At 35.2% G+C, this 27,500-nt stretch overlaps 2 protein-coding genes across 4 annotated transcripts in view; one reads left to right on the forward strand and one right to left on the reverse strand.

The window, feature by feature from the left end:
* The window catches only part of LOC148957056 (uncharacterized), a 6,041-nt gene extending 1,045 nt beyond the window's left edge, over positions 1–4,996 (forward strand). The window contains 4 exon segments of the mRNA XM_089097875.1: positions 1,155–1,557; positions 3,456–4,000; positions 4,406–4,950; positions 4,953–4,996. Coding sequence (XP_088954001.1) covers positions 1,155–1,557; positions 3,456–4,000; positions 4,406–4,950; positions 4,953–4,996 — 1,537 coding nt within the window.
* The window catches only part of Lmpt (four and a half LIM domains protein limpet), a 277,526-nt gene that overhangs the window by 73,589 nt on the left and 176,437 nt on the right, over positions 1–27,500 (reverse strand). Inside the window, exons 1-2 of one of the 3 annotated variants that reach the window (XM_089088414.1) lie at positions 15,369–15,448; positions 10,811–11,011 (exon numbers count right to left, since the gene is read on the reverse strand). In XM_089088414.1, coding sequence (XP_088944540.1) covers positions 10,811–10,981 — 171 coding nt within the window. In that variant the 5' untranslated portion in view covers positions 10,982–11,011; positions 15,369–15,448. Of the gene's footprint in view, positions 1–10,810; positions 11,012–15,368; positions 15,449–27,500 lie in introns of those variants that run through there. The other 2 variants (XM_089088396.1, XM_089088406.1) reach the window with 2 other exon arrangements.

Below are 27,500 nucleotides of genomic sequence, written 5' to 3' on the forward strand. Positions count from 1 at the left end.
CCGTAAGTCGTGGGGAGCCGGCGGGCAGCTGTTGTGACCTGTGTTACGTTTGTCTCACTGGTCATTACAGTTTGACCGGGGAACTCTCACGAGAAGATCAACTAACCTCTCTATAAAAAGTGACCCGCAAGAATTACCCCAATTCATCCCTACCATAGGAAAATAATGTGACGACGAGTGACCGTGAAAGAATATGAAGTGAAAAAAAAAAAGGAGACGAAGCCTGATACGTGGGGAATGCTTTCACTCTGTATGCTTTTCCTGTCAATTGTTTGGGGGAAGTGTGCAGAGTCTGGATATCTCTTGCGAAGTACATCTAGAACAGAAGAAAGAATGCAAAAAAAATAGTAAAATTAATTATGCGACCCACAAAAATTACCCTACCTAACCCCCACCATTAAAGGAAATGTGAAAACATAAGTGACCATACGAGAATATGGAATAATAATGGACAAAAATTCCGATGCGTGGGATATACGTTGACAGGGTGCTGGAGCGCGAGTAATTTAGTTTCGTGTTCAGGCACCGTGCCGAGGCATTTCCTACGAAGATCAACTCAAATAGGAAAAGGAACCCAAGAATACCAGTGAAAGTTAAATATCATGAATTAGAGGAATAAACTAAGAACAGCTAAAAATGATAACAAATATTGTCCAATTAAAGGCACCTAACCATTCTATTACCGTCCATTAGTCATATTAACCTTTTTCATATTTGGTTGATTTATTTCGTAATTACTGGTAAATCTTAAATAAGAACACATTTCCAGATACGGTGTGTAACTAACCTTCAACCAAAGGTTAAGAGAAACGCCGGAACACGCAGCCTTACGGTATGTGCTTATATTGAACCTAAAATCTAGTAAAACAATCATAGTAACCATGATAAGATACCCAAGCCATCAACGATTAAATGAACGTAGACGGGAAAATGCAATCTTTTGGAAACTTATAATAAGACAGCGTAGACAATCTTAATGCTCCGCTCAAGGACTGGGGACTTGTTGACAATTTAATGAAAGAAGAGAAACTTATTAAGGCAGTAGAAAATCTTGATTGTCAAAGATTATATTATCTTCTAAGGACTCGAAAGACAAGGTTGGAACAAAGAGTGGTCCTTAGATTAACGGCAAGCCTAGTGTTTTATAATTTTAGCGCACGTGAGATGACAAGAACACTGGAGCACACTAGACAAAGTGCCAACCTGGCCTTCCGAGCTTTAATACAATATATCCCTTCAACAATGTATAGCTCGTTGTCTGAATATATCGCCAATAATATGTGGTACGATCAAGACGATAATAACATAACTACGATTTGGCCCATTAAATTCCCCTCCATACTAATAGACGAAGGACATACGTTAAAAGGTGAAAACTTTCTTAAAACCCTATACGTCAACTGTGTAAATAACACGTACCTGAATCCGATAAACCCTTCAATGGCACCAGTAATTTTTCAGGTTACCCCAAGAGATTACAAAGACATAAAGGAAATAACCCTGAATTTCTTCCAAGAAGATGAAAATCTTGGAAGAAAAATAGTCCCTGGATTAGACGTAATAATACGCGAGCAACTATGCTGTTGCCAATCACACGTGAACTTAAGTTTCTCCGTAGTAAAGACAATAAATGACCCATTGTCTTTATCTCAGCTGTGCCGGAAAGTCATTCGTCAAAATATGCGAAGGAATGACATAACCGCTACTCTGGAAGGCCTGCACCTTCCAAACCAACTTTTAGTGTATTTAATGCACCTAAATATACCTGAAAACGGTAAAAATGACATAGTATTTGAACTTCAATTTCTCAGCCCAAATATTTCTTCATGGGAAAATTATCGACTTCTAGATATGCTTAAATCTCCAAATTCAGAGGCGGCACTGCCGGATGATGCACCCATATTGAAATTAAAACCCAACCTCAGTGGGAGAAACTTTATAAATAAACAACCTTGCTAAAATGAATGACGAAAGAACTCTATAATATTACCCGAAGTGTTATAACCATGAAAATCGATTAATATCAAAAAATACATGATAAACCAGTATTGCGATAATATTCATGGAACTACGAATTAGAATAAATATCACAAGGTCTAAATACATTTATCAAAATATTGAAAAAAGTGTAGTTTCTCGAAAACCTCTATACTTTTAAGACTAAAAAACCGACCGCAAAGTCGTTAAACTAGAGTACGGAACTTTAGGAATAAAATTATGTTCGAACAAACAAATAGCTAGGTGCAAGGTGGCACCGGTGAAAAAGTAGTTCAACTTCAACCTGAAGTTGCCTTGTTTTTCCACACAAAGTAAATATTCATCATTGGTTAACATGGAGCTTTAAGCAAGTTATGGTCGGACTAATTAGTACCTGAAGTATTAAGGAAATGCTGGCTAAAAGGTAATTTGAATTCTACCCAGAGTGCAAAATAATCATAACAAATCTTGAAAAAAAAAGTAGATCGTAAATTAATAAAATATAAATGTAAAATAAATCTTGTTTAAGAAGAATGGCCAAGGCAATTATTGACACGGAGTTCATATGCATTAAACATGCCAAGGTAAATATCGTGTACTCGGCTGCAATGATTATCGTGAATAAGTCAGGGGAGAAAATCCTCGCGAAAAAAATGGGACGTTAAGTACGACTTAAGGAAATACAACATAGGATCATATATCTTCGGATTACGCCTAGCAAATACGCCCAAATATCGACCATCCAGAGGCAAATTAGGAATAAAATGTAACGGCAGAAAGGGCTAGTACCATTATTTAGTTCAACACGAGATAAGAAAGTTGCAAAAACTATATAAAATTAAATATTGGTATGTTTAAGGTCCTTGCCAGACAGATTTATTACCTCTCGACAGATGTAGAAAGCAAAAACTCGTTTATAAAATTGAAGAAAACCCAAATTGTGTAAAATATCAAGGTAAACACGACCCCCTCCAAGAAATAAAATATTACAAACAGTACTTGTACAATCCAAACAGTGCACTATATAGAGCGAGAAGAAACGAAATTGTTTTTAAAATAATTAAAACTTATCACTCAAAATCAAAAGTTATCAAGAAAACAAAAAAGATAAAACAATCAAATAATTAAAACCCAATTACTCTTACGTTAAAACAATTAAATTTTTACGTGAAAGTAATTAAAATACCTATCCCCTCCAGATTAAGAATCAAAAATACGACGACCATGAGCAGGGTAAAAAATTGAACGACAACATCTCTTAATCTCACCTTGTTTCTTTCGGAAAAAAAAAAGTATTATAAAATATTAAAAATATAATTTATCGTTCGTATATTGTCTCCCCCCCCCCAAAAAAAAAAGGAAAAACAAATGATAGGAATCTAAGCTCTCGTTAAATTATCAATTATAATAATTCTTCCTATATAATGCATACTTAAATATTAATTCAATAAAAAGCAAAAAGGATTTGAATAACAAAGGTCATAACAATCTTCATTTCCCAAACTATAGCCCAAGACATCGTAAAACATGGAATAATCTTCAAACATGAGAACTCGTTACTTGCAAGCCACAATGCCTGGAAAATATTTATGAAACTGGATCCCAAACCGTTTGAAACCCTATTTCAACAGGTAATGAGACTGGAGAAGAACACCAATGAATTAAAGGATTCTATATTCCAATTCTTAAGATCGGACAAAAGCTTGCAGACCACAAAGGATATGCACCACAAGGAAAATACAAGAAATCTACCTCCCATTCTTCCCAAACTAAAGTCAAAATTCATAGTAGACGATTTTGACAAGAAAATGGCAGAAATCGACAAAGCTCTGGGAACTAACAATATAGGAAACAGGAGAAAAAGAGAATTAAGCAGTATGGACGGATCTATAGACGAATATACCACGGCAAAATATACTACCGATCCCCTTTTGGCAACTTATAAGAAGAATAAACTCTATGATGGGAATTACGCCATGCTAAATGAATTACCGAGCCTATGGACCATCCTTAAGGAATTGTGGCAAGATCATGCCGAACAAAATATTACGAGGCGAATAATATCAAAACTCACGAAGGAAAATGATTACAAGAAAATTATCAATCTAATGGGATTAAAATTCTCAAATATACAACAAAATGAAAAGAATAAAAAGGCTACCGAAAGAAAAAGAAAAGCCACCAAAACACCCACGCCCATCTATGACACTCCAGTAAGAGATATACAATCCTCAATGTCGGAAACTACGACAAGCACAGCCCCAGAAACAACCGTACTTAGCAAGGAATCACCTAGAAATTTGACCACAATAACTTATCTAAGACCCACGATACATACAAAATGGACTTGGTCAACTGGACCCATGTTTTACCGCAACTAGTCAATTGGCATATTTACTATAGGCTTAAGAGCAAGACTCCCAGTAAGGCATACAGAACTGCAACCGATAAAGGTACAGGCAATTCAACCAGAAGAAAAGAAAGATAAAACTAAAAAGGAGGAAGAAGATGATTACCCACACAAGAAATGTTGGACAATAGACGGTAAACGTACGTGTGCTAGATTAGCAATGGCCGATGAGCCAGCAAAGGAAGATATCGAACCATTACCTGAGCTAAACGAGAAAAACACTCTAAGAGTATCAATTCACCAATCCTTCCTAATCTTATATAGACAGAGATTGCAAGCACTATTTGAATTGTTCAATACAGAAATACAAAAACTAAAACAAAGTACAACAAGAATCTTCGAAGTATTTTTTCGAAGAAACAAATGTCGAAGATCAGTTAGTCTAATACCAATCATGGGAGAACTAGCCTCATGCTTGTTTGGGCTTTCAACTGAAGAAGATCTAAATATACTAAGGGAAAACGTAGGAAAACTGAATAACGCCATGAACGTAACATTACATGTCCAAAAAATACAAGCCAGCATAGCCAATTACCAGAGAGACAAAATTGAGGCAATCTCAAAGAAAATATCAAAAACAGTAAACATAATGAATTATTTGAAAAATGAAGTAGATCGCGTGATTACCGATTCGAGCCTCACCATGGTATCACTAGACATAGTAACTATGTCCTTGCTTAACCTGGCAACTAACGTTAGCAAATTTGAATTTGCATTATTTGCCCTTTCCGGAGGAACCTTGTCATATGACCTAGTGGATCCTTCGAACCTAAGAAATATTTTGGATGAAATAAAAACGCATTTAACGTTTGGACTACACCTACCAACAGAACCGGAAGTAGCAAACTTATTTCACTATTACACCAAGCTGAAGGTTCACATCACAGAGATAAACGAACAATTATTTGCAGTGGTAACAATCCCGTTAATAAATCAACAATCAATATATGACTTGTATAAAATTTCTACATTTCCAGCCAACATAGGTAGAACTAATTCGTTCATGACTATTACCCCCGAAGCGGATTACCTGCTAGTCGATCAAGATAGGAGGAAATATGCCTTAGCTAATCCACAGGACCTAAAGGAATGTGTAGCATTCAAAAACCTAGTCTGTCAAATAACACTACCCATTTATAATGTAAAACCCGGATCTTGTGTGTTGGATATATTTTTAAAAGAAACTCAACAAGAAGAAATTCCCAACTCATGCGAAGCGTTAGTAGGCAGTAATAAAAGAGAAATATTTATTCACCTTAGAAATGATCTGTGGCTATTTTCTGTTCCAAAAGAAACAGTTGGGACTATCTCATGTTATAATAACACGGAGAGAATCGATCCAAGCTACAGAACTGAACTACTATTACAAGACGTGGGAACAATAACAATAAAACAAGGATGCCGACTGGTGACCAAAGAAGCCACGGTACAAACTCCCCTCATAAAAACAAGCAAAAACATACTCCGTACCAAGATAAACAACTTCAATACATTAAATATATAGTATAATAGTACCAACATTTGCAAGTTCGATTTGATAAAATTTAACTGATCAATAACTATAGACCATCAAGGGACCAATACCACTAACAAAAATAAACCACTCCTTAGACTCTCAAAGTCACCTACTTACAAATGAAGGCCAAATACGAACATACGTGGAAAGTAGATATGGACTGTTTTCGACACATTTTTGGTGGCATACCCTCCTGACGATAGGATTCGTATTCATAATCTCGTACTCTATACGAATCGCATTTTAAATAAATTTAGGAATTGTTTTTTTACTAAAACGGGTAAAGATATACCAGCAATATAACAAATAGAATATTTTTTTTAAAAAAAAACACCCCGCCATTCATTTGACACCTTAAAGTAAAAAAAAAAAAAAGATAAAGGGCGGCCGGGTTCGCGATAATTCTAATATAGGGCATAATTATGGCTACTGCATTTCACAAATTTTTCTTTTTGTTCTTTCAATCCCGGCCAATGCCAAAGACATATTTTTTTAAGTGATATGAACACGCTTAGACAATAAAGAGTTGTAAATTTATAGTAGACCAAGACCTCTCACATAAACCATAGTGCCTACCTCGCAAATAGTAGTATAAGAGAAAAGTAAATTTTAAAGTAAATAAGTATTGAATAATATTTAAAAAATGTATTTAATATTAAATATGTGACAAATACACATATATACGTGAATGAACATTTCCACCAAACTTTACATTTCTATAGTGTTATTTTTTTTTAACCATAATAATTTTTCTAATGATTACCTTATTTATACTTTAGTATTGTAATGATTTCGGCAACCTGCATGAAAGCATGAAATCTGCCCTTATTTCCTATAGTTGTATTTATCCATGCCTGCACTAAATCAATGTTATTAGTACCCTGAATAATAACTATCATTTCGAAGATTGCCCACGCGGAACAATTCGAAAACTGTATACGGTTGTGATATATGTTTTAAATCATGTAATTGTAAAAAGTGTATGATTCTGCCCAGATATTTATATTCTAGGAAGAAATATAATCAATGCAGATTAATTATGGGGTACCAATATGCGACACGAATACAACCCAATAGCATCTACTTTCATCATTCAACAACCACCGACAAGTACTCACCAAGGAAATACCTGGAGACGATATGCTGATTACCAATCCAGGTAACCAGAACCCAGTACCAGGTAATCTCACCTCAAGCTGTGCCGGGAATCAAGGACCCTATACACAAATATATGCCTGAATCAATGATTACCTAAAGAACCGCTTCTACCTGTCATGCCGTAAAAATGCATGAATACCCGTCAAATCCTTAGACGGCAACGGCCTTAAGATTAAACGTTTGGAACGCCAAAAATAATCCTAGAATAAATCCCTCAAGGACTATGTATATTAAGCCACATGTCAGAGACAATATGTTAACCAAGACGAAAGGTTTAAGTTTTGACTATCAAATTATTGTTAGACGTCACAAAACCAAACCATCCTCCATAAGATGAAGAACATAATCAATTTTTGTGGAACACATAATCCGTAAGTGCTAAAGTTTTTCCCAACATGAGGTGTTTAGAGAAGAGAACCAAACAGCTATTACCGTGTTAATCTCCATAATTAAGCCCTCAATGATTGTGTATCATTGAACTGAAAATCAAAGACAATGCGTCGAGCCAAGGCACTTAGATCAAGTTTTGATCCTGACATAGATAACGTTAAATGTAGAAACACAGCCCATAGTCCAAATAAAAAATGGATTGAACGTGAAAAATTTACGGGAAACACAGACTGTACGAGTATTTGATTTTCCCCGGTCAAACTGTGTCAAAGAAGAGATACCCAGCTCAGCGACCAAGATACCCATTTCATGTAATCAATTCCCCAAGGGTTATGTACCTAATAGACATCTCAACGAATCTACAACATCAACCCCTCGTATATGACGTAATGAACCACGCACGGACAATTTTGTGCATACAGTCATACTTGCGAACAACATAAACACTGTTCCAAAGAACGAGTGACAGGAAGGAAACGCCAAGAAGACAAACCATGAACAATTAGCCAACCCAGTAATTAAGTGAACGCAAGCCCAGAGTAGAGTGAAAGTGTATGTGAGTAATATAGACACGTAGAATGATGAAGTAAGTGTGAAATATTATGTAACTAGCTAATAACTTTAATGAACATAAGGAGCTTTTCATGAAACAAATGAAAATCAATGTAAATTACATAAGCTCAGTGTTGCAATCAGACATTGATATTAAAGTCTAGTTAATGTGTCAAACTTTTCCTCGCAAATTGTTTTAATTTCAGTTTGCTAAAAATTTAGGTGTAGTTAGATGTTTTAGACGTAGTTACAAGCTTTTTTGAAAAGTATCTCAAATACCTATCATACAAACATAGCGTCTGGTGGAAGTATAAACTAGCATTAAAAAATAAACTAATTACAAAAGCGGAACTTAACTAGTTGGAGCCATATAGAAGTATTAGAACATCAAGTGAAGGAATTTTAATATTAGGTGAAGGGATAGTAATATAATCGTGCCTATTTAACGTCAGGTAGAAGTATAAATGAGCATTATAAGTAGCAAATATGTATCACGTTAGGTAATAAAGCAATTATTAATGCCGAACTTAGATTAGTTAAAACTAAGTAGAAGTATTAGCATATTAGGTGAAGGAATAAAAATTTCATCGTGTCATTCTAGCGTCAGGTGAAAGTAAAGTCGAGTATTAGAAAGGCAAAATGTACCATTTTCAGTGATGAGATAATCGTATCAGGTGAAGGTAAACTTAGTGTTAGGTGGAGGAAATAATAATTACTATATAATCACATAACCTAATGCAGAAACTCTTTGGCCCCTTCGCCAAATCGAGTGAGTAGACCATAAACTTTAAAAGTGATGTTGTTACATGTATAGTCTAGTAGAGAAATCAAGTATATAAAAAAATAAGAATACATATTAATTTTACCAACCAGTATACAATTAAATTAAAAATAACAAAATAAATTCTTAAAAAAAAAAAAAAAAAACAAATTCGAAATTGGGAGGAGCATAAAAACGATGAGGACATAGTTAAAAGTGGTATTTATTTTATGTAATGGGATAGATTCTCAAAAAAAATAAATCAAAATTCCCCAAGTAAAATTTACCCCAATAAAATAACATCACACAAGAATGTTTACTCAAAATTCTAGTAACCTATAGATCAAACAAAGATCAAGCGTTCAATTTAAAATACAGAAATAAGCGCAGTTAATTAAACAAAATTCTTTCCCACAGAAAATGTAATAAGTAAATCTGACCCCCCGTCTTCAAAATATTCAATAAATATTGGCTTGACCAAATCTCGCACGGCAGGTGACTAACACCTGTGTTCGAATAATAAGTACTCGAATCTACCAAACTGTCTAGAGAGTAAGATTTACAATACAAAAAAAGTAGTCGCTCGAGATACACAATATATTTGCTTAAGCTAGTCGCATTGTTCTGAAGTCTAAATTTAACACCTAATTATCTTAGTGAAATTAAATTTTATTATCCCTGACAAACTTACAAATAAATAAAATATGCTTCTCATTAAAATCAAGTGACCCCCTGCTTGGACAATGCTACAATACAGAACTTAGATCGTCCGAAAAAATAACAAAATGATAGATAAAGATTCATAAATTAATCGATACCAGTTAGCAAAATGTTGCATTATATAATTTTTAGTTGCTAGAAAAATTCAAGAGTGACATTTTAAACTCATAAACTGCAATTAAACCCAAGTAGCTCATTGGTGCGAGCCAGTCCAATAGTAATGTAGGACAAATAGTGCAGCCAATAAGGACCGAGAAAATATACTTCCAGCAACGCCTAAACGTAACCTCCGGTATAGTTGCAGAGGATAGATAGTTAGAACTTAACAATTTTGGGCCAGTCTACTATGAGTCTATTATCAGTCTATTTGGAGTCTTTTTGGAGTCTTAGTTTGAGTCTTTTACAGTCTTCTACAGTTTTTAGTTTGAGTTCAGTTTGAGTCTTGCACCATGATTGCGTTATAATAAACTTTTGAAGTATACAAACTTTGAATCAGTTCCTATGTTGTTAATTTGTTGATATAACCAAGAATTCTGCGACCATTATGTAAGTACAATAAATGCATCATTATTTGATTTTACTCTCTTGTGTTAATATTTCTCAAGCTCGATAGTCCTTGTGGCTCCACTCGCTCCTAAGGGAAACTGGAACTCATCAATCCGATTTCGAATCAGTATGGCCGTTAATACAAGCTCCCCACATGTATTCCTGGATTAAGCTCCCCACTCTAGAAGTTCAGCCTCCACTCAGGTAAGCCACCCGCGGACCGCTAACCAAGAGCTTAACTAAATTTCCCATTGGATAAATTAATCGGAAATTCTCAAAAAAGATATAAGAATTAGTCGTTTCGAAAACCCTCCCATTAGAATTAGCCTTGACTAACCAAACTCCGCTGACGAACATTTTTCAAAGGAAAACCCCCCCATTAGACGAGCTCGTTTCCGTTCAATAACCAGATAAAATATGCAAGCGCAAAATAAAAGTATAAAAAAAAAATCCTAGAAACTATCTAAGGCCATACTGGTAGAATTCTAACAATCTGATTAGAAGAAATTTGGGGAATCTCGCAAACCAGATCGATTCACTCCATTTCTCTATCTTTTGTTTTTGAAAAAGTTGTGGGAACCTCAACAATACGAAGGATCGTATATATATTTAAGTAACTAACATTTTTGAATGACACGTGACTTTTTTCACAGTTTAAGAGAGGGGGTTTCAAATTTAGAAAGTACCGGGATTTGCTATTTTATAGCCATTACTCAGCTTTCTATATGAGTTGAACCCTCTAGAGAAAGTTCAGAGTGTGTAACAATGGGGTAAAACTTACCTTTGAGTCAATTCCAATCAGTTTATTGCATTCATCGCAAGTGTTGGCGAAGTTCATTTCGTAGCATTTGACGCAATATGGATGCTCATCACGGAGGACGTATCGTTGGCCCGTTAGCGATTCGTCACATTGCCAACAGCTAAAGTGCCCAATATGCCAATCTTTTGACATAGCTTTTGTATATTCGCCACTAAAAATTAACTGGAAAAACAATTCTGGTCAAGAACAATTGACTAGGAAAATATAAAGTTGAAAGCTGTTAATTTATAAAAAGTAAAAATATAATCGTTTTTTAATTTATGATTTAATGATCATTAAAATTCTTATCGATATATATATATATATATATATATATATATATATATATATATATATATATATATATATATATATATATATATATATATATATATATATATATATATATATATATATATATATATATATATATATATATATATATATATATATGGATTTGGACATATGTATTTGGTTGATGGTTCGGTTATACTGTTCGGTCCTAGGTAGTTGGATAGATGAGTAAGGTCAAAACCTCGTTCAAGAGCACATTTGTATCAATTGCTGGATTAGGATGACAGTTTTTTTTTTTTTTTTTTTTTTTTTTTTTTTTTTTTTTTTTTTTTCTTGCCAAGTAATTACCTCTAAAATATAACATATATATATATATATATATATATATATATATAGAAAATATGGATTTTCCAGTAAAATCCATTCTTTCAAAATGATTTTCCATATTTTCCTAAAAAAGGAAAATATGGATAAGAAGTGATCTGTAAAACAGAAAACAAAGATTTTTTTTCTCCAGTAGATTTGTTTTTCTCTTTCTGTTAGAGATCGATTAAAAAGGAAAAAAAAAGAAAGAAAAAATTGATGCATCAAGAACATGTGAACACTGCCAATTGAGACAGGAAATACAATAAAAATCATAAGAAAGAGAAAAGATGAGAGGTTGTCCTAGACTACTTATTTTTTTTTGGTAAAAATTTTAAAGCCACCACTATAATGTAAAAAATATTCGGAGGCTTCGATTTAGCTTAGGGTCTAGAAGAAAATAGCTACGCTCCTTAAACTAAAAATTCCCAAATTCATAGTAAGAACGTCTTGAGATTGCTATTGAGAAAGAAAAAGAAAAGATAGCGAAACATTAGTTTCACAAATACTCCGTTTTTTCTTGATTCTATAAACAATAATTGTGGGATAACATAACGGTTGACGTTTTAAAGAGATAACACTCGTAGACGAGGTCATAGATTAGCTCGATTCAACCCCAGGCTATCTCAGAGATTGTACCAGCGAAGACCATAGTTGACGATAAAAGAAGTAAATGTTATTCTCAGTGAAGCAATTTAAGAGAGAACCCTGTCGGTTTATGCACCAGAAACTGGTAAACTGGTGCACCTGAAAAACGACCTTTTTTACATAAAACAGTTGCCATTCAATTCCAAAGTCAATTCTCTTTCCAAATGTAATAGCCAAAGCAGTCAAAATTGCATCCCAGCCCCCACCCCAGCTCCATAGGGTCAGATATAGCCCTGGTCATTTTGCCCTGAATATAGCCATATAGCCCTGAAAATTTTGCGTATTTTCAATTTTTTATTGTGCTTGTCACTCATCAACAGTCGATTTGAAAAAAAAGCCTGCATAATCACGAAACTGGAAATGGCCTGGGCAAGTATTTGGTCCCATTAGAGAGTGAGGTGGTATACAATTGCAATAGCAGCAATCAGGAATTAAATGGGATGTTTTTTTCCGGGAAATCGAAAACGGGGAATCGAATGGGGAAACCACAAATTTAATCAAGAACTTACAAACTATTTAACAAGCTGGGGAATATTCTCCGACAAATCGTTGAAATACCTTTATCTGCAATTTTATCCCTGATTGATGTTTTTGCGAGACAAAAAATAAACACTTTTTAATATAATATTAGCTTTTCCAGATGTACACAGGGAGACTAGATGGTTCCCTTCCACTCAGAGAGTGGCATCGCTAGTGTAATTTGACCAAAAGGTCCATTCAACGACATTGAAAAGTAAAAAAAATAGAAACATCTTACGAAGATAGATGATTTTTTTTTTAAATATTCTCTTATCAAGCCCTCGAGGAAAACTTTTGAATTTCGCACGTTTCCAAGGCAATTTTTAAGTGTATGCTTTCATTATGCTTTTTAAAATTATATGCTTTCATAAAATTATATTCACCACCATATTTACCAATCAGCTTTTTTTTTCAAAGATATGAAATTCAGCAGCTAAATTTCAAAACTTTTCTACGCCAGTAACTCTGTTCATCTATGTTGTGATTTAATAAAAATAAAACAAGTTTTTTTTTAACTGAAAGTAAAGAGCGACGTTAAAACTTAAAACGAACAGAAATTATTCCGTATATGAAAAAGGCTGTCCCCTCCTCAACGCCTTGCTCTTTAAGCTAAATTTTTTATTGTTTTAAAAAATAGACTTGTGAGAAAGAGTCAAACTTTAGCGTAAAGAGTAAGGCGGTGATGAGGGGACAGCCCCTTTTGTATACGGAATAATTTCTGCTCGTTTTAAGTTTTAATGTCGCTCCATACTTTCAGTTTCAGTTAAAAAAACTTGTTATTTTATTTAGTTTCTGAACGTTTTTTGAATTAATGCAGCTTTGATTTTGGCTCGCCGTACATGAATAATTAAAATTAAATCTTCATATTAATTTGACTTTTTTTTGGCTAAATTGTTTTCTCGAAATTTAGATCTGACGTAACTTACAAAGTAACTTACGTAACAAATTTCTATATTCGTATATTTTTATTGCGTAAATGAGGGGCTCTCCCCCTAGTCAATGTTTCGCTCTTTACGCTTAAGTTTGAATTTTGTTCCAATTCTTTAAGAACGCCCCCTGAATCACAAAGGCCGTTTAATTAGAATAGATAGCTTCTTTGAAAGTTCTAAACAAACTTTAGCGTAAAGAGCGAGGTATTGACTAGGAGGAGCACCCCTAATATCCTTAATAATTTCTCTTCGTTTTAAGTTTTAATGATTCTTTTTAAACTCCTTACTTTCAGTTGAAAAAATTTGTTTTTTTATTTAATTTCTGATCGTTTTTTAAATAATGCTGAGAAATCCGGCGCCCCCTCATAGAAATATCCCTTCCCTCATGACAGTATCCTCCATGGAAAGATCTTCCCACGTAGCTTCCTCCTCTGACCCCCCTCCCACCAGAAAAAATCCCTCTTGAAAATGTCAGCATACTTCCAAATAACAAATACTAAATGTAAACAATGGGCAAACTTCATAGGTTGCAGCCCTTCCTCCGGGAACTATGGGGGATTAAGTCATCCTCAAAGACATATTTATTAGGTTTCCGACTATTTTGAACAAAATGGGTATCTCAAAATTTTGATCCAGTGACTTTGGGAAAAAAACGAGCGTGGGAGGGGGCGTAGTTGCCCTCCAATTTATTTGGTCACTTAAAAAGGCACTAGAACTTTTAATTTACGTCCAAATGAGCCCTCCCGCCATATTTTATGATCACTGGATCGATAAGATCACCAGTGGGAAAAAAACAACAAAAACAAACAAACAAATAAACACGCATCCATGATCTTTCTTCTGGCAAAAAATACAAAATTCCACATTTTTGCAGATAGAAGCTTGAAACCTCTACAGTATGGTTCTCGGATACGCTGAATATGATGCTTTGATTTTAATTAAGGTCCTATCAGTTTTAGGAGGAGTTTTCCCCTTTTTTCGAAAATAAGGCAAATTTTTTCAGGCTCGTAACTTTTGTATGCTTAAACTTTTGTATGCATAACTTTTGTAAAACTTAAATATTTGGAATTAGCATAAAAATCCGACTCTTTTGATGTATCTATTGGTATCAAAATTCAGTTTTTTAGAGTTTTGGTTACTATTGTGCCGGGTCGCTCCTTGCTTACAGTTCATTACCACAATCTGTTGTGACTATCACAGTAGACAGTTTTCCAACATCAAAATAGTGCTCGTTAGAGGTAAAAGTTACCAAAAGGCTAAAATGTTAATAACAGCCTAGCTTGTAAAATTCCAATTTTCATGATTAAAATATACAAAATTATTCTTCATCATCGTCATCAATGTAGCAAAATATACAGTGGTTGTGCAACACCATTTTAATGCAAGATGACTCTCTAGTGCCAGTGAGTCCAAATATACGTAATCCTTGTTGGGTGTTTCCCCTCAAAACACCCTCAACGGCGTACGTCAGTGAGATACACTGGGGATGAGGGCCCGAAATCCTAAATGTTTTCTAAGTTTATGGGCATTTCATTTTAAAATTATCGAAAAAAAAAATTGGTTTTTCATTATTACCCTCCCATCTAAAAAAAAATCATGTACACATTCAAGGCTCACGCTATAGTTTAGTTTTAAATAGCACGGCTTAACTGGTTTTTAGCTTCATTTTTAGGCATAAACTTCTTTAGCATAATTTTTGACAAAATTGCTTGTGTATGTTCTTCTCACTTAATGGCTAATAATACCTTACATGGTGCTAGCACAAATACATTCACAAACACATTTACCCTTCATTTTACACATTAATATTAAAGCCAGAAGCAAACTTTATCCTATTACTCAGTAACTGCTAAATCTCAAAACCTTTCTGTAACTATTTTGTGACCATGATAATAATAGCGTGTCCAAATCGCAGTCTAGCCCTGTAGGTTTTTTGAGCATCGGATCAGTTTTTCTTCAAAACGCGCTTAACAGCTTACGTCACCGTTTAGATTTTGAATATCTCGCCATAATTGGGCATATACATCGTTTTCCAAATTTGGATATCAATTTATCCTCTGTCTAACGATGGCTAAAAGTGGATTGTCGGATTTATAGTCCAATTAATTGAAATCGATACTCTATTTGGCCAAATACATCGCTAGAACAGGAGAAGGTTTTGTAATCCTTTTGGCTAAATGTTTTTCTTAATCCAAAAAACCATGCACACCATCATGCATGTACCATGGACAGTGAAAATGTGCCGCACCTTGCTCAAGTAGGAGCCGAGCAGCGGACTGTGCCAACACGTAGCGGGAATTGTGTTGCACTTATTGGGAAGTGCCACAAGTGGCACTCAATGAATTATACTTGGTGAGGGAGAAGGAGTAGTCACTTTATTTTTGATCAGTCTTATGATGAATTTTAAATACTACGTTTCATATAAGACTACGTATTTGCACAAGCACATGTAATAGTTTCTTAGACCTCACTGCCATTCGATAATTGCTTCAAAATTATTTACATTATAGCCAAATTAGCAAATGGAATAAAAAAGGTTACTTCGGACCTGTTTTTGGGAACTGTAGTTTTAACCAGGGCAGTGATTGAATATTTGCTGATGATAAACAGTCTAGGACAGTGGTCCTACCCATCAATTTAAGGAGGCGTCAAGGAGGAGGCGTCAAGGAGAAGTCAGAGGAGGCAATTCAAGGAGGGAGAGGCATCAGAAGACCATCTATATGCAAATTTGTTTAGGTAAGTCTACTATCGCAGTATTAATAATTTTAAAAGCCACGCAGAGGAAGTATTTAGGGGATCAATTTTTAGGGGTATTCTCCTCTATCCATGATTTGTGCAGATATTGACCCAGCAAAGATATACTCAGATTTTTAAACTGTATTACCACTCTAGAAATAAAAAGGCTTTCATTAGTAATTGAACAATGAGCGTCATGCATGATGTCACAGAACCAGAGAATCTTAACCTCCAAAGTAATTAAAAGTAATTAAAATTGAATAGGCGACACTTTAAATTGGAACAATGCAGTAAGATAATGAAGAAAAAATTCAAAGCTAAATATTTTCTTAAAATGGCGGTATTACCAAAGATACCTTGTTAACAAGTCAGATTAAAATGGAAAGAGAGAGTTTGACAGATCTTACAAAAGGAGCTTATGTGAAACAGGAACAAAAAATTAAAACAGTTTAGATGTTAATCGTATAAAAATTATGGAGTTCATTGGGCAAAATTTACTCTCTTTTGCCAGAGAGAAGTAAATGGATTTGATAGTCCGGTCCTGTAAAATTAAGGATGCCATCAAAATAAAATTTTCGTCATTCTCTGGCGTTTTTACTTGTAGTGTCAGACGAAGATTTCGATCAGAAAGTATCATAAACCTTATCATTTTCATATCTGGAGTCACGGGTTTTTGTTTTTCAAATATAGGTTTTGAATTTGAGAAAAAAAGAAAACAAGCCATTTATGTTGAATCAAAAAAATTGATTTAAAAAAATGGGCTAAGCTTAAGACAGTATCAGGAACTTTGTTTCTGATAAAAACAATTTTCTTCGAGAGACGAAAATAACGGGCTTTTAAGTTAAGTTTTTACTGTATATTAAAAAAAAATCTATTCGTTACTTATAATTAGTAACAGATAAAAATTATTTAAACGACATTAAAAATATCCAATTATTTTGAAAATGTATATATTTGAACGATAAGTTGAGCTAAGACTATTGGCATGGTCTCTATAAATGTGTGAAGCATTCTTGGCTTAATTTACTCCAGACCCAAGGGCTACAAAAGACCCATATGGGCCCGAAAAGAAATGCACCTTCAGCTCCCCCTCAATGCCTCGCTCTTTGCGCTAAAGTTTGAATTCTGTCCCAATTCTTTAAGAATGCCTCCTGAAACGATGTGTTCTTTTAATTAGAACATTAAGCTTGTTTTAAAAATACTAGAAAACTTTAGCGTAAAGAGCGAGGTGTTGAGGAGGAACGACTCCCCTCATATACGTAATATTTTCTGTTCGTTTTAATGTTGCTCCTTACTTTAAGTTTAAATAGATTTGTTTTTTTATTTAATATTAAACAAGTGACGTGTTGAAGACTGCAGTTCTGCTTCGGATATCACCTACGATTAGACACGGAAATTCCAATAGGTTGGCATTTGATGATGCGTACCTTGGAGTAAGATACCTATCCGGCGGTATCTTAAAGGGATACCAGAGACCATAAAGTTTACCAGAAGCGTTTAGAAGCACTCAAGTCTGTTTTGGATTCGCGTGTCTGGCTTAAGATAATGGGCAAATAAGACACAATTCTGACAAAGTTCCAATGAATAAAAATACCATTGGACTGTGTAGGATCAATAAAATTGTATTTCCATGTATACAGATTTAGTTATATATAAGTTAATTCTTTATATACTTGGATCTATTCCAAGTACGGTATTCAAATTCAGTCTGAGTACAAAGCAAGAATTTAACGGTTGTTAGCGGAATTTAATAGCCTATATCCTGTACGCACACAGGTTGGGGGAGCTCCAGACTCGACCTCCCCGAAATCATAAATATTCCCACACTTACTGGCATTTATTATTTGAATTAATAAAATGCATTTTTTATTCTCCCCCCTCCCCCCCCCCAAAAAAAAAATATGCTTATGTATCTGTTTGTTTTGCTTTTGTTTTTTGTTTTTTTATTTTTGTTTTTTGTTCTCAAGATTAGTTTGTCCATTTTTATACTTTACCATCTTTATTACTGGCCTTTTTTTTTTATCATTAATTGAAAAACAAAAATCATCGAAATTGAAATTTTTCAAAAAAAGTAAAAGGCCTTGTTACATCCTAAGCCAAGCAGAAGTAAAGTTCTTTAATAATCAAAATTTCAAACGACCCGAAATTTTAATGAAACCCACGAAAACTGTGGGTTTCATGGTACGAATGAAATTCAAAACAAACAGAAATTAAAATGAGTAATAATATAAAGCTTTAAGACAATGGATAATAACAGACAAAAAAAAATCATAAAATGAGTAGAAGCTAAACAAGAACACCCCCCCTAAACCTTCTAAAAGCTATTTTCATCATTCATGTTTAGTGACAGTTATATGTAGTCTATTTTGAATGGTGAGGTTTAACTTTGAAAATATAAAAAAAAATCAAAAATCAAATAAAACCAAGATAAATATTAAGATGATTAAAAAAAATAATTAAAATAAGCTGAATATTAAATTTAAAACCACTTCAGTCCCTGTAGGTTTTATTTATCAGATATTTTTGATTTTTCAATGTTTTCATCTTAAAAAGAAAATGTTTACGATGTATTTTGTTTTTAGCAAAGTGAAAGTGACGCAAAAGTATTTAGAAAAATTTAGGGGAAGGTAAGATGCCCCACACCTATTCTTATTAATTTGATTTTGGTTTAAATCTCACTTGATTATTCATTTCAGTTTCTACTTGTTTTGGGATTTGTTTATTTCCCTGGAATTTTTAACTATATGCCCTTTACGGTTACTTATAAATTGTAGAAATGCCCTATAAAACCTATATGAACACAGAATCTGTTACGTTGATTCAAGGTCCCACTTCCCATTGTCTGCAAGTTTCAATTTGATACCCTCTGCCTTTGCCGAAATATTGTAAACCTCCCCTTTGGTAGACAGGATCATTCACTGGAAGATCCAACTTAAAGCTTGCATATGTTCCTTAAATATTGCATATTGGACCTTTTGACAACCTGGAGGCATTTAAGGTATTTTGATTTAGTTGAACACACCCTCCACATTCCCTGAAACTTTCAAGTTTATAGCCATAGCTATTTGTGAGATATTGCAGACATGCTCTTCTGACTACCCAGGTGCACATATTGTGTTATTGCTTAGTTAAAAATAGTCCTCAGTATTCCTTAAAATTTTCGACTTAATGCTCTTAGCTGTCCCTAAAACGTTACATATCTACCCTTTTGACAGCCCAAAAAGACATCATTTTCTCAACATTCCCTGAAAGTTTCAACTTAATACCCTTGACCTTCCCTGAGATTTCAAAAACAGGCCTTTTTGACAACCTGGATGGACGGGTATTTTGAATTAGTTCCTTATTTTCTATGATCTTCAGTTAAATACCCTTAACAGCTCCATATACATGGCAGAAACGCCTTTTGGAAATGCGATCAACAAAGTCAGCGTCTTTTGATCCAGACGGCATTGCAGATGGGTCTTTTGACAGCCTAGATACGATAAATATCCCTTAAATTAGTTATAAATCCTTTTAAGCACCCCCCGACGTTTCGACTCGATATCCTTAGATGTTGCTGAGATATTACAGATACATCATTTTGAAAACCTGGATACACATAGTACCTTTTGATTTTGTTAAATATCCCCCTCCGAATTACCTAATAATTTTGGCTTAATACAATTCGCACATCCTGTTTTATTTTGTTTAATTATATTCTGTTAATATTTTTCCACAAAATATAATTTTTCTCTTTCCCGTGGAACATATTCATGAACGAACACCAATTTGCACTATTGGGATAACAACATCCCAAAAGGCATTTAATTGGACCAAAAAGAGATTTCCCTCTAAATGACTCGGACTATCTGTCTTGGCTTTTTCTACAATTAACTAAAAAAACAAGTTTTTTTTTTTAAACTGAAAACGGAGCGACATTAAAACTTAAAACAAACAGAATTTATTCCGTATATGAAAGGAGCTGTCCTCTCCTCAACACCTCGCTCTTTACGCAAAAGTTTTTTATTGTTTTAAATAATTAAGTGTGGAGATAGAATCAAACTTTAGCGTAATGAGCGAGGCGTTAAGGATAGGAGAGTCCCTTTCATATACGGAATAATTTCTGTTCGGTTTAAGTGTTAATGCCGCTTCTTACTTTCAGTTAAAAAAACTTTTTTTTTTACTTAATTTCTGAACGTTTTTGAATTAAGGCAGCTCTGATTTTGGCTCACCGAACATGATTAATTAAAACGAAACTCGCATGTTAATTTTCCTTTTTTGGCTAATTGGCTTTCTCGAAATTTTGTTCTGACGTAACTTCCGAATTAACTTACGTAACGAATTTCTATATTCGTATGTTTTATTACGTATATTAGGGAGTTTGCAGTCAATACCTCGCTCTTTACGTTAAAGTTCGAATTTTGTTTGAATCACAAATCCCTGAATCACAAAGGCCAGTTAATCGGAATAGATAGCTCTTTTGAAAGTACTAAAAAGCTTTAGCGTAAAGACTGAGGTATTGCCTAGGGGGCAAACCTCCTCATATACGTAATAATTTCTGTCCGTTTTGAGTTTTAATGTTGCTCCTTATTTTCAGTTGAAAAAAAATTGTTTTTTTAAATTTAATTTCTGATCGTTTTCTGAATAATGCTGGGAAATCTGGTGCCCCCTTCATGGAAATGCTCCTTTCCCCAAAAAAATATCCTCCATTGAAAGATCCTCCCCGTAATCCTTGCTCCGACCCCAACCCTCTACTAGAAAAAAATTCCTCCTGAAAACACCTGTATACTTCCCAATAATCAATGCTATGTGTAAACAATGGGCAAAGCTTATAGCTTGCAGCCCTTCCCTCGGAAACTGTGGGGGATCAGTTCATCCTCAAAGACATATTAATTAGATTTTCGACTATGCTGAACAAAGTGGCTATTTCAAATTTTCATTGGGTGAATTTGGGAAAAAATGAGCATTGGAGGGGGTCAAGTTGCCCTCCATTTTTTTGGTCACTTAAAAAGGGCACTAGAACTTTTATTTTCCGTTAGAGTGAGCCCTCTCATGATATTCTAGGATTACTGGATCGATACGTTCACCCATGGAAAAAAAACACACATCTGTGATGTTTCTTCTGGCAAAAAATACAAAATTGCACATTTTTGCAGATAGGAGCTTGAAATCTCTATAGTGGGGTTTCCTGATACGCTGAATCCGATGGTGTGATTTTCATTAGAGTTCTATGACTTTTAGGGTTTTCCCCCCTTTTTTCAAAAATGGGGAAATTTTTCTCGGGCACGTTACTTTTGTGGGTAAGATTAAAATTGATGAAACTTATATATTTGAAATCAGCATAAAAATCTGATTCTTCTGATGTATCTATTGGTATCAAAATTCCGTTTTTTTAGTTTCGGTTACTATTGAGCCGGATCGCACGTTACTTACAGCTCGTTACCACGAACTGTTTGATAGCCATGTCTTAATCGGGGGTTAACAAATGGGCATTTTGAGGGACACCTGGAGGCATGAGGCACAGAGGCACGCCGGAGGCATATTCCAAAGGGCGCAATATGTAAATATATACAGCTTGCCTGTTATTCGGTATCTGTCGAATATTTCAGCACCTTCAAAAGCGATCTTTTAAAACTTGGAAAAAATCATTTACGGGTTTATTTGGCAACGAAAAGAACCCCCAAGACTGAAAACAACTGATATGTACCTGAAGAAGAAGAACGGAAGACTGCAAGTTGTTGATATCCATGCAAAAACTAAACTAGGTATCCCTACGATGGCACTGATGGTGTCACTTTTTCCCATTACACATGCAGCGTTGCCACCAGCTTAAAAATAAAATTCCGATTGTTCTTAAAAAAATCCCGAAATTCCAAAAAATCCTGGAACACGGTTTTTAAGTTATACAACGTAGGGCTGCACGGTGATGACGTAAAAAGCAAGGTGCGAAATTCAAAGTACCGTGAAACGTGGTTTTTAGTTGTAACGAACAACTGATTGTCAATATTCCTAGTATTATTTTGACGTGAAAACGTTCTGGTGGATTGGTAGGATCTACGACAAATATTTTAGGCCAAAACAATTCGCCAGAGCTCCGAAAAAACGTGTCTACGCATCCACGTTTTATCGTTATTCGAATTTCCCGCCCAAAAATTGACGTCAAGCTTCGCAGCCCTATTCAATACGGCTTGGCCAGCGGTAAAAGTTGCCTTTTATCACGTCTTCACACATCCCTTTTCCTTCTATCATACCTGCTTTTCTGTTTAGTGGCTGTGCCAAGACGCACCCTTGGATCTAGGATTCTTAATTGTACTAAAAAAAGGAATCTGCTGCTTTGACACGAAAGAATCCGGAAGAAACACAGATCCCTTCTTCCCGAATGTACTTAGAATCCAACTTTCTTGGTATTAAACCCAGACCTTTGGGTATTTGAAAAGGAAACTGTAAAGCAACAGTCAGAAAAACTGTTACTACCGAGTTATTAGTAAAAAGCGCTAAGTAAAGCAACCAACTAAAAAAAAATAACTAGTTTCTCAGATATTTATTGGTACGTTTCAGTAATTATCTCGATAATCACAGCACAAATGACAACCCTAAGAAACTGGACAAATGAGCTTCGGTAAATCAAACTAAGCTCGGTTAGCACAAGTATAAACACTAAGTCTTTTACTACTAAGTCTTCTACTGAGCATAACAAGTTTTCCGATGGTATTCATCACTTCCGCTGCCCTAGATCTCGGAATGCATTCGAGCTTCATAAAATTAGATCAAGAACTCAAGCGAATGGGGGACGAAGGGCACACGCACTTGAGATGGAAGGACCAGCCCCGTCGTGGGTGGCTTCCTCGTCCGTAGGAGACATGGTTCAAGATTCTATTCAGTTCTGTGCCCTCATGCACGTCGGTATTAAGGTTATTTTTGGTTTTTTGTTGATGGATTGGTTGTATTTTGTTTTTTTTGTTGATTAAGGTTGGTCGTAAAAAGGGCTGAAAAAAAAGAAAAAAATAATGAAAAAAGTGCCACCGCAAGAATTGGTTTCTTGTGGACGGAGGACGCTCAGTCTACGGGAGAGCAAATAGTTTTTTTTTGTGTTAAAAAATTTTAAAGTTGTAAGAGTAAGCCTTTTGGGAGACCACCTTTAAAATTCGAATTCGTATTAGTGAAAATTGAAGGATATATATTTTAAGAAATTGAAGTAAAAATGCCACCGGGAAAGCGTCTCCTAGAGGGGGAAGGACACCCTGGAACGGGGGGAGCGATAGATATTTGGCAAGAAAAAAGTTAAATGGTAGTGTGCCTTCATGTCCACTAATCCATTGACTGGTATATAATAATTTTTTTTTTGAAGTTTAGGTGATATGATAATGTATAAAGTTGTAAGATTTATATGTTTTTGAATTAAAGTATCACCGAGTGGAGAGGAGGAGGGGAGGAAAAAAATCAACAACTACCTCTGAAAAATGTTAAACAAAATTCCTTCTGTTGACACACAGAACATGGTGATGGTGTTGGTTATGGCCTTGAGGTCAGTTTTGGGTTTAGGTGCCATTTTTAACATGATCATTGCGATGCTGACAAGACATCAAAAAAGTGCAACCCTTTCTTCCGGATAAATGAATTCAGCTTTGTGAAGACGTCTGAGTCAAAGCCAAAGACAATGTTGGAGCCATAGAAACGGGTTCTGCTGAATGCATGATATACAGGCTGGAGTCACAGTAACCCCGGTCTACCAATGCGGTAGTTAATGTGAGATCAGCATTCATCCGGAACCACTGGCACAGAATTCCTATGTCGTCAGGAAACGGCATCGCCATATTCTGCGTGTCAACAGAGTGGCATCTTCGCCCAGACAAGTAGCCAAACTGTATGACCCGCCCAACTAATACTCTCTTTTTCCTGCCAACCGGTCTGTAAACGCACCATTCACCGATATGTCATTCCGATTTCACACCAACCTCTGCATTGGTTTGTGGCGACTCACGTAGTCCTACTCGTCGGCCCTAGACCATCACCCGTTTTAATCGGTTACTACTCAGCTTCTCAGAGCTTTCCCTCAGAAGCCACAACAGCGTGGATTTTTTTATTGGTGTTATGAAGCCATCAGAAGTCTTGACGAAACAAAACCTAAAATTATTTATGTTCATCACAGGCTCACTAACCCAATTTTTTCAATGTGGTGTTTCACACAGTGAGCAATAACTGACAAATCTTCAAAGATGCCGTCACTTCCAGAGCCCGATTCAGTGTCAGTCGCGGAAGCCTTTTCCTGCTTATCAGACAGAGTATTTTCCTCTGAGTCATCGTCTGAGTCACTATCGTGAAGTACAGAAAGACGAACATTCGGTACATGGTGACCGAAAGCAGAAAGTACGTCGTCGGGTATCAAGGCAAAATCCACTATACTTTCATATCGACGAATTCGACGTAGAAGTTGGAGAAACAAAAAGTTTATTAGAGTACTGTAAGTGCTTGTTTGAGACCCCATCTTCCTAAAAAAATCTTCACATGACTCGCTATTCAAGTCGGAGAGTTACAAAAGACGTTCGTGTCCAAACCGTTTGAATCGAAAAATGAGAAGCACTAGGGAATTCATATTTATCTCTAGGCAATGGTAAAGGTTTGTGGTTATAAAATTCTCGTTCAAAGCATAATATCTACTTTTTAGGACCCAGGATCTCCAATGTCGAACGCAGTAAACAACACGACCAAGTAAAGATAACCTCTCAAGAGGAGAAAGTTTGCCGTCGTAAAAAACCCGCCGTACGCTTTCCATAAGCCAAAGATAAAACTGTGTTCCTATGCTTCCAGGAACACGCTGTTTCAGGTGTGCCAGAGGCACGTAGGCACAGCCGGAGGCACGAAGGAAGGGACACCTGCGACGGTCAGTTATTAGCCCCTCGGTCTTATTGCCGGCAAATTACTTGATTTTCAATTCAAAATCAACGGACTTGAATTGAAAATCAAGTTGATTTTGTTAATCAATATTTTGCAGGCATTAGGACACTGCTAATTGTAGAAAAAGCCAAGACAGACCGTCCGATTCATTGAGAGGGAAATCTGAGATAAGCACTTTTCTAGGATTGTGTAAAAATGCTGTTATTTCATTTGTTGATAGATAAGTCTATCTATCATCCATACATATGTCATTGCTAGGGCAGAACTAGGGAAAGATAGTCAGTCATAGAAATAAAGGATACAAGACTGGATAGTGTTATACCACTCACTGCAGAACCAAGGCTCCTGAATTCAGCACAATTGCATGGCCTCCAAGCCTCCTGAAGTTGCATACGCTCCTCCTCCACCCCAGTCTATTCAAAGCTTCTCTTTTTACCCCATAACAAGTAATTCCAATTTCGTTTAAATCTTTTCTTACGACCTCTTTCCAACCCATTCTGGGATGACTTGTGTTTTTTTAGGCCCATGATTTAATGGACCTGGTCCAAATTATGGGACCAGGACTACTTTGAACAGCATTGATATCCTAAAATTTCGATGGAACGTCTCTGAAGGTGACAGGGATGGGGCAAGTAGGAAATCCCTTCTGACAGCATTTTTTTAAAGTTTTATATAATTTCATATTAATATAAGAAATTGCAGATGTAGCCTACATTTTGACAACCGGGATGCACTTAGAGTCTTTTGGTCTAGTTTAAATTGTCCTCAACTTTCCCTGAAAGTATCAACTTAACATCCTTAGCTGTTCTTCAGATATTGTACAAGCCCTCTTTTCTATTATAAAACATATATGTAAGCAATTGCCAATTTACATTTACAGCTCTTCCCCCAGGGTGTTTGGGGATCAAATCATCCCTGGACGCACAATTCAAGAGCCTCTCGACTATTTTAAACAAATTGGTTGTCTTAAAGTTTTGATTAAATGTCTTTAAAAGATAAGTTGTTCCGGCCGAGAAAGAAGGGAAAATAAAGGGGAATTGGACTGTTAAAATGACACTAGAACTTCCAATTTCTAATCGAATGAGCACCTTCAAAAGTCTCTACGATCTCCTTTTCTATATAAGGTGACACAAGGAAATAAAGTAATAAATTAAAGGTTTATGGTCCTATGCTAGATCGTTGACTCAGTCTGGTTGTCGAGTACTAGATTTCGGCATTTTTTTTCTTTTTTTTATCAGCATTTATTGGCTGGTTTGGGGGATGGGCGTATTTCTAGACACTGCCAGTAGGAGATTCACTAAGATCATAGACTTTGAGACAGTTAAAAGACAGGGGACTATATTGTTTGTACACAAGCTGTTAATTTCCAAGATGTGCAGAATGTGCGCTTCGCAATACTTATCACTGTTTTAATTTTTGTAGAATATAAGTAAAAGTTTGTTTACTTAGGGTCAAAAACATGTTTTAGGTACACCTAAATGGCTCATTGCTTGTCTAAACAAGGCTTTAATTGACGGATCTAAAAAGTTAAGACGATTTTCCAGCTGTCTTGTGTGTATGTAAAATGTTATATTTTTTTATTATTTATTCAAAGCTCGCAAAACACTATGTAAAACAAGCACTCAATGAATCCTTTTATTTGATATGTTCTATCTATAAAGGAAATAAATAAAGGTATAAAAGAGCGCTAATGAGACTCATAAAATTAATCTTTTTTCAGAAGAAAATACGAATAAGATTTATTCTAAAACTAATGCACAGTACCCATACTCCCAAAAGGGAGAAAAACAAGGAAACATGAAATGCTAATTTAATGTGGGATACTTTCTTAGAGAATAAATTTTGTCTGGCCAGTTATTTATAACATATTCACTGTGCCGCACTTGTTAAAAGTATTAAGGGCTAATGTTAAGGGCTATAAAGTTGTAACGTTTCCTTTCAGATTTTAAGAGCGTATACGCGCGAATGATATGCTGGCTTTTTAAATTTCTTTTGGCAAATTATTTTAAATTTCTGAAAGATAAAATCACATAAAACGAGCTAGTCAGTTTTAAAAAATCGCATTGAAAATATTCTACGGTAACAGAAAATTTCTGAAACTTTATAGTCAGTCTATGAAAAATGATCAACATGAGTGTTAACGTAGAACGAATCCTAAAATACGGATGTATTAAATAAATGTGCCTCTTTTTACCTTGAAAACGAAACATCTGTCAAACCCTTTTAATATGGATGCAGCTCTTCACCTAATTCATTTGGGCCGTTCTTTTACTCATCTTTGTGCTAAGATTTTACATCTTTTGACAAAG

Source organism: Artemia sp. Qi Xiang Cuo, chromosome 1, assembly GCF_049724085.1.
Source record: "Artemia sp. Qi Xiang Cuo chromosome 1, ASM4972408v1, whole genome shotgun sequence".
NCBI lineage: Eukaryota > Metazoa > Arthropoda > Branchiopoda > Anostraca > Artemiidae > Artemia > Artemia sp. Qi Xiang Cuo.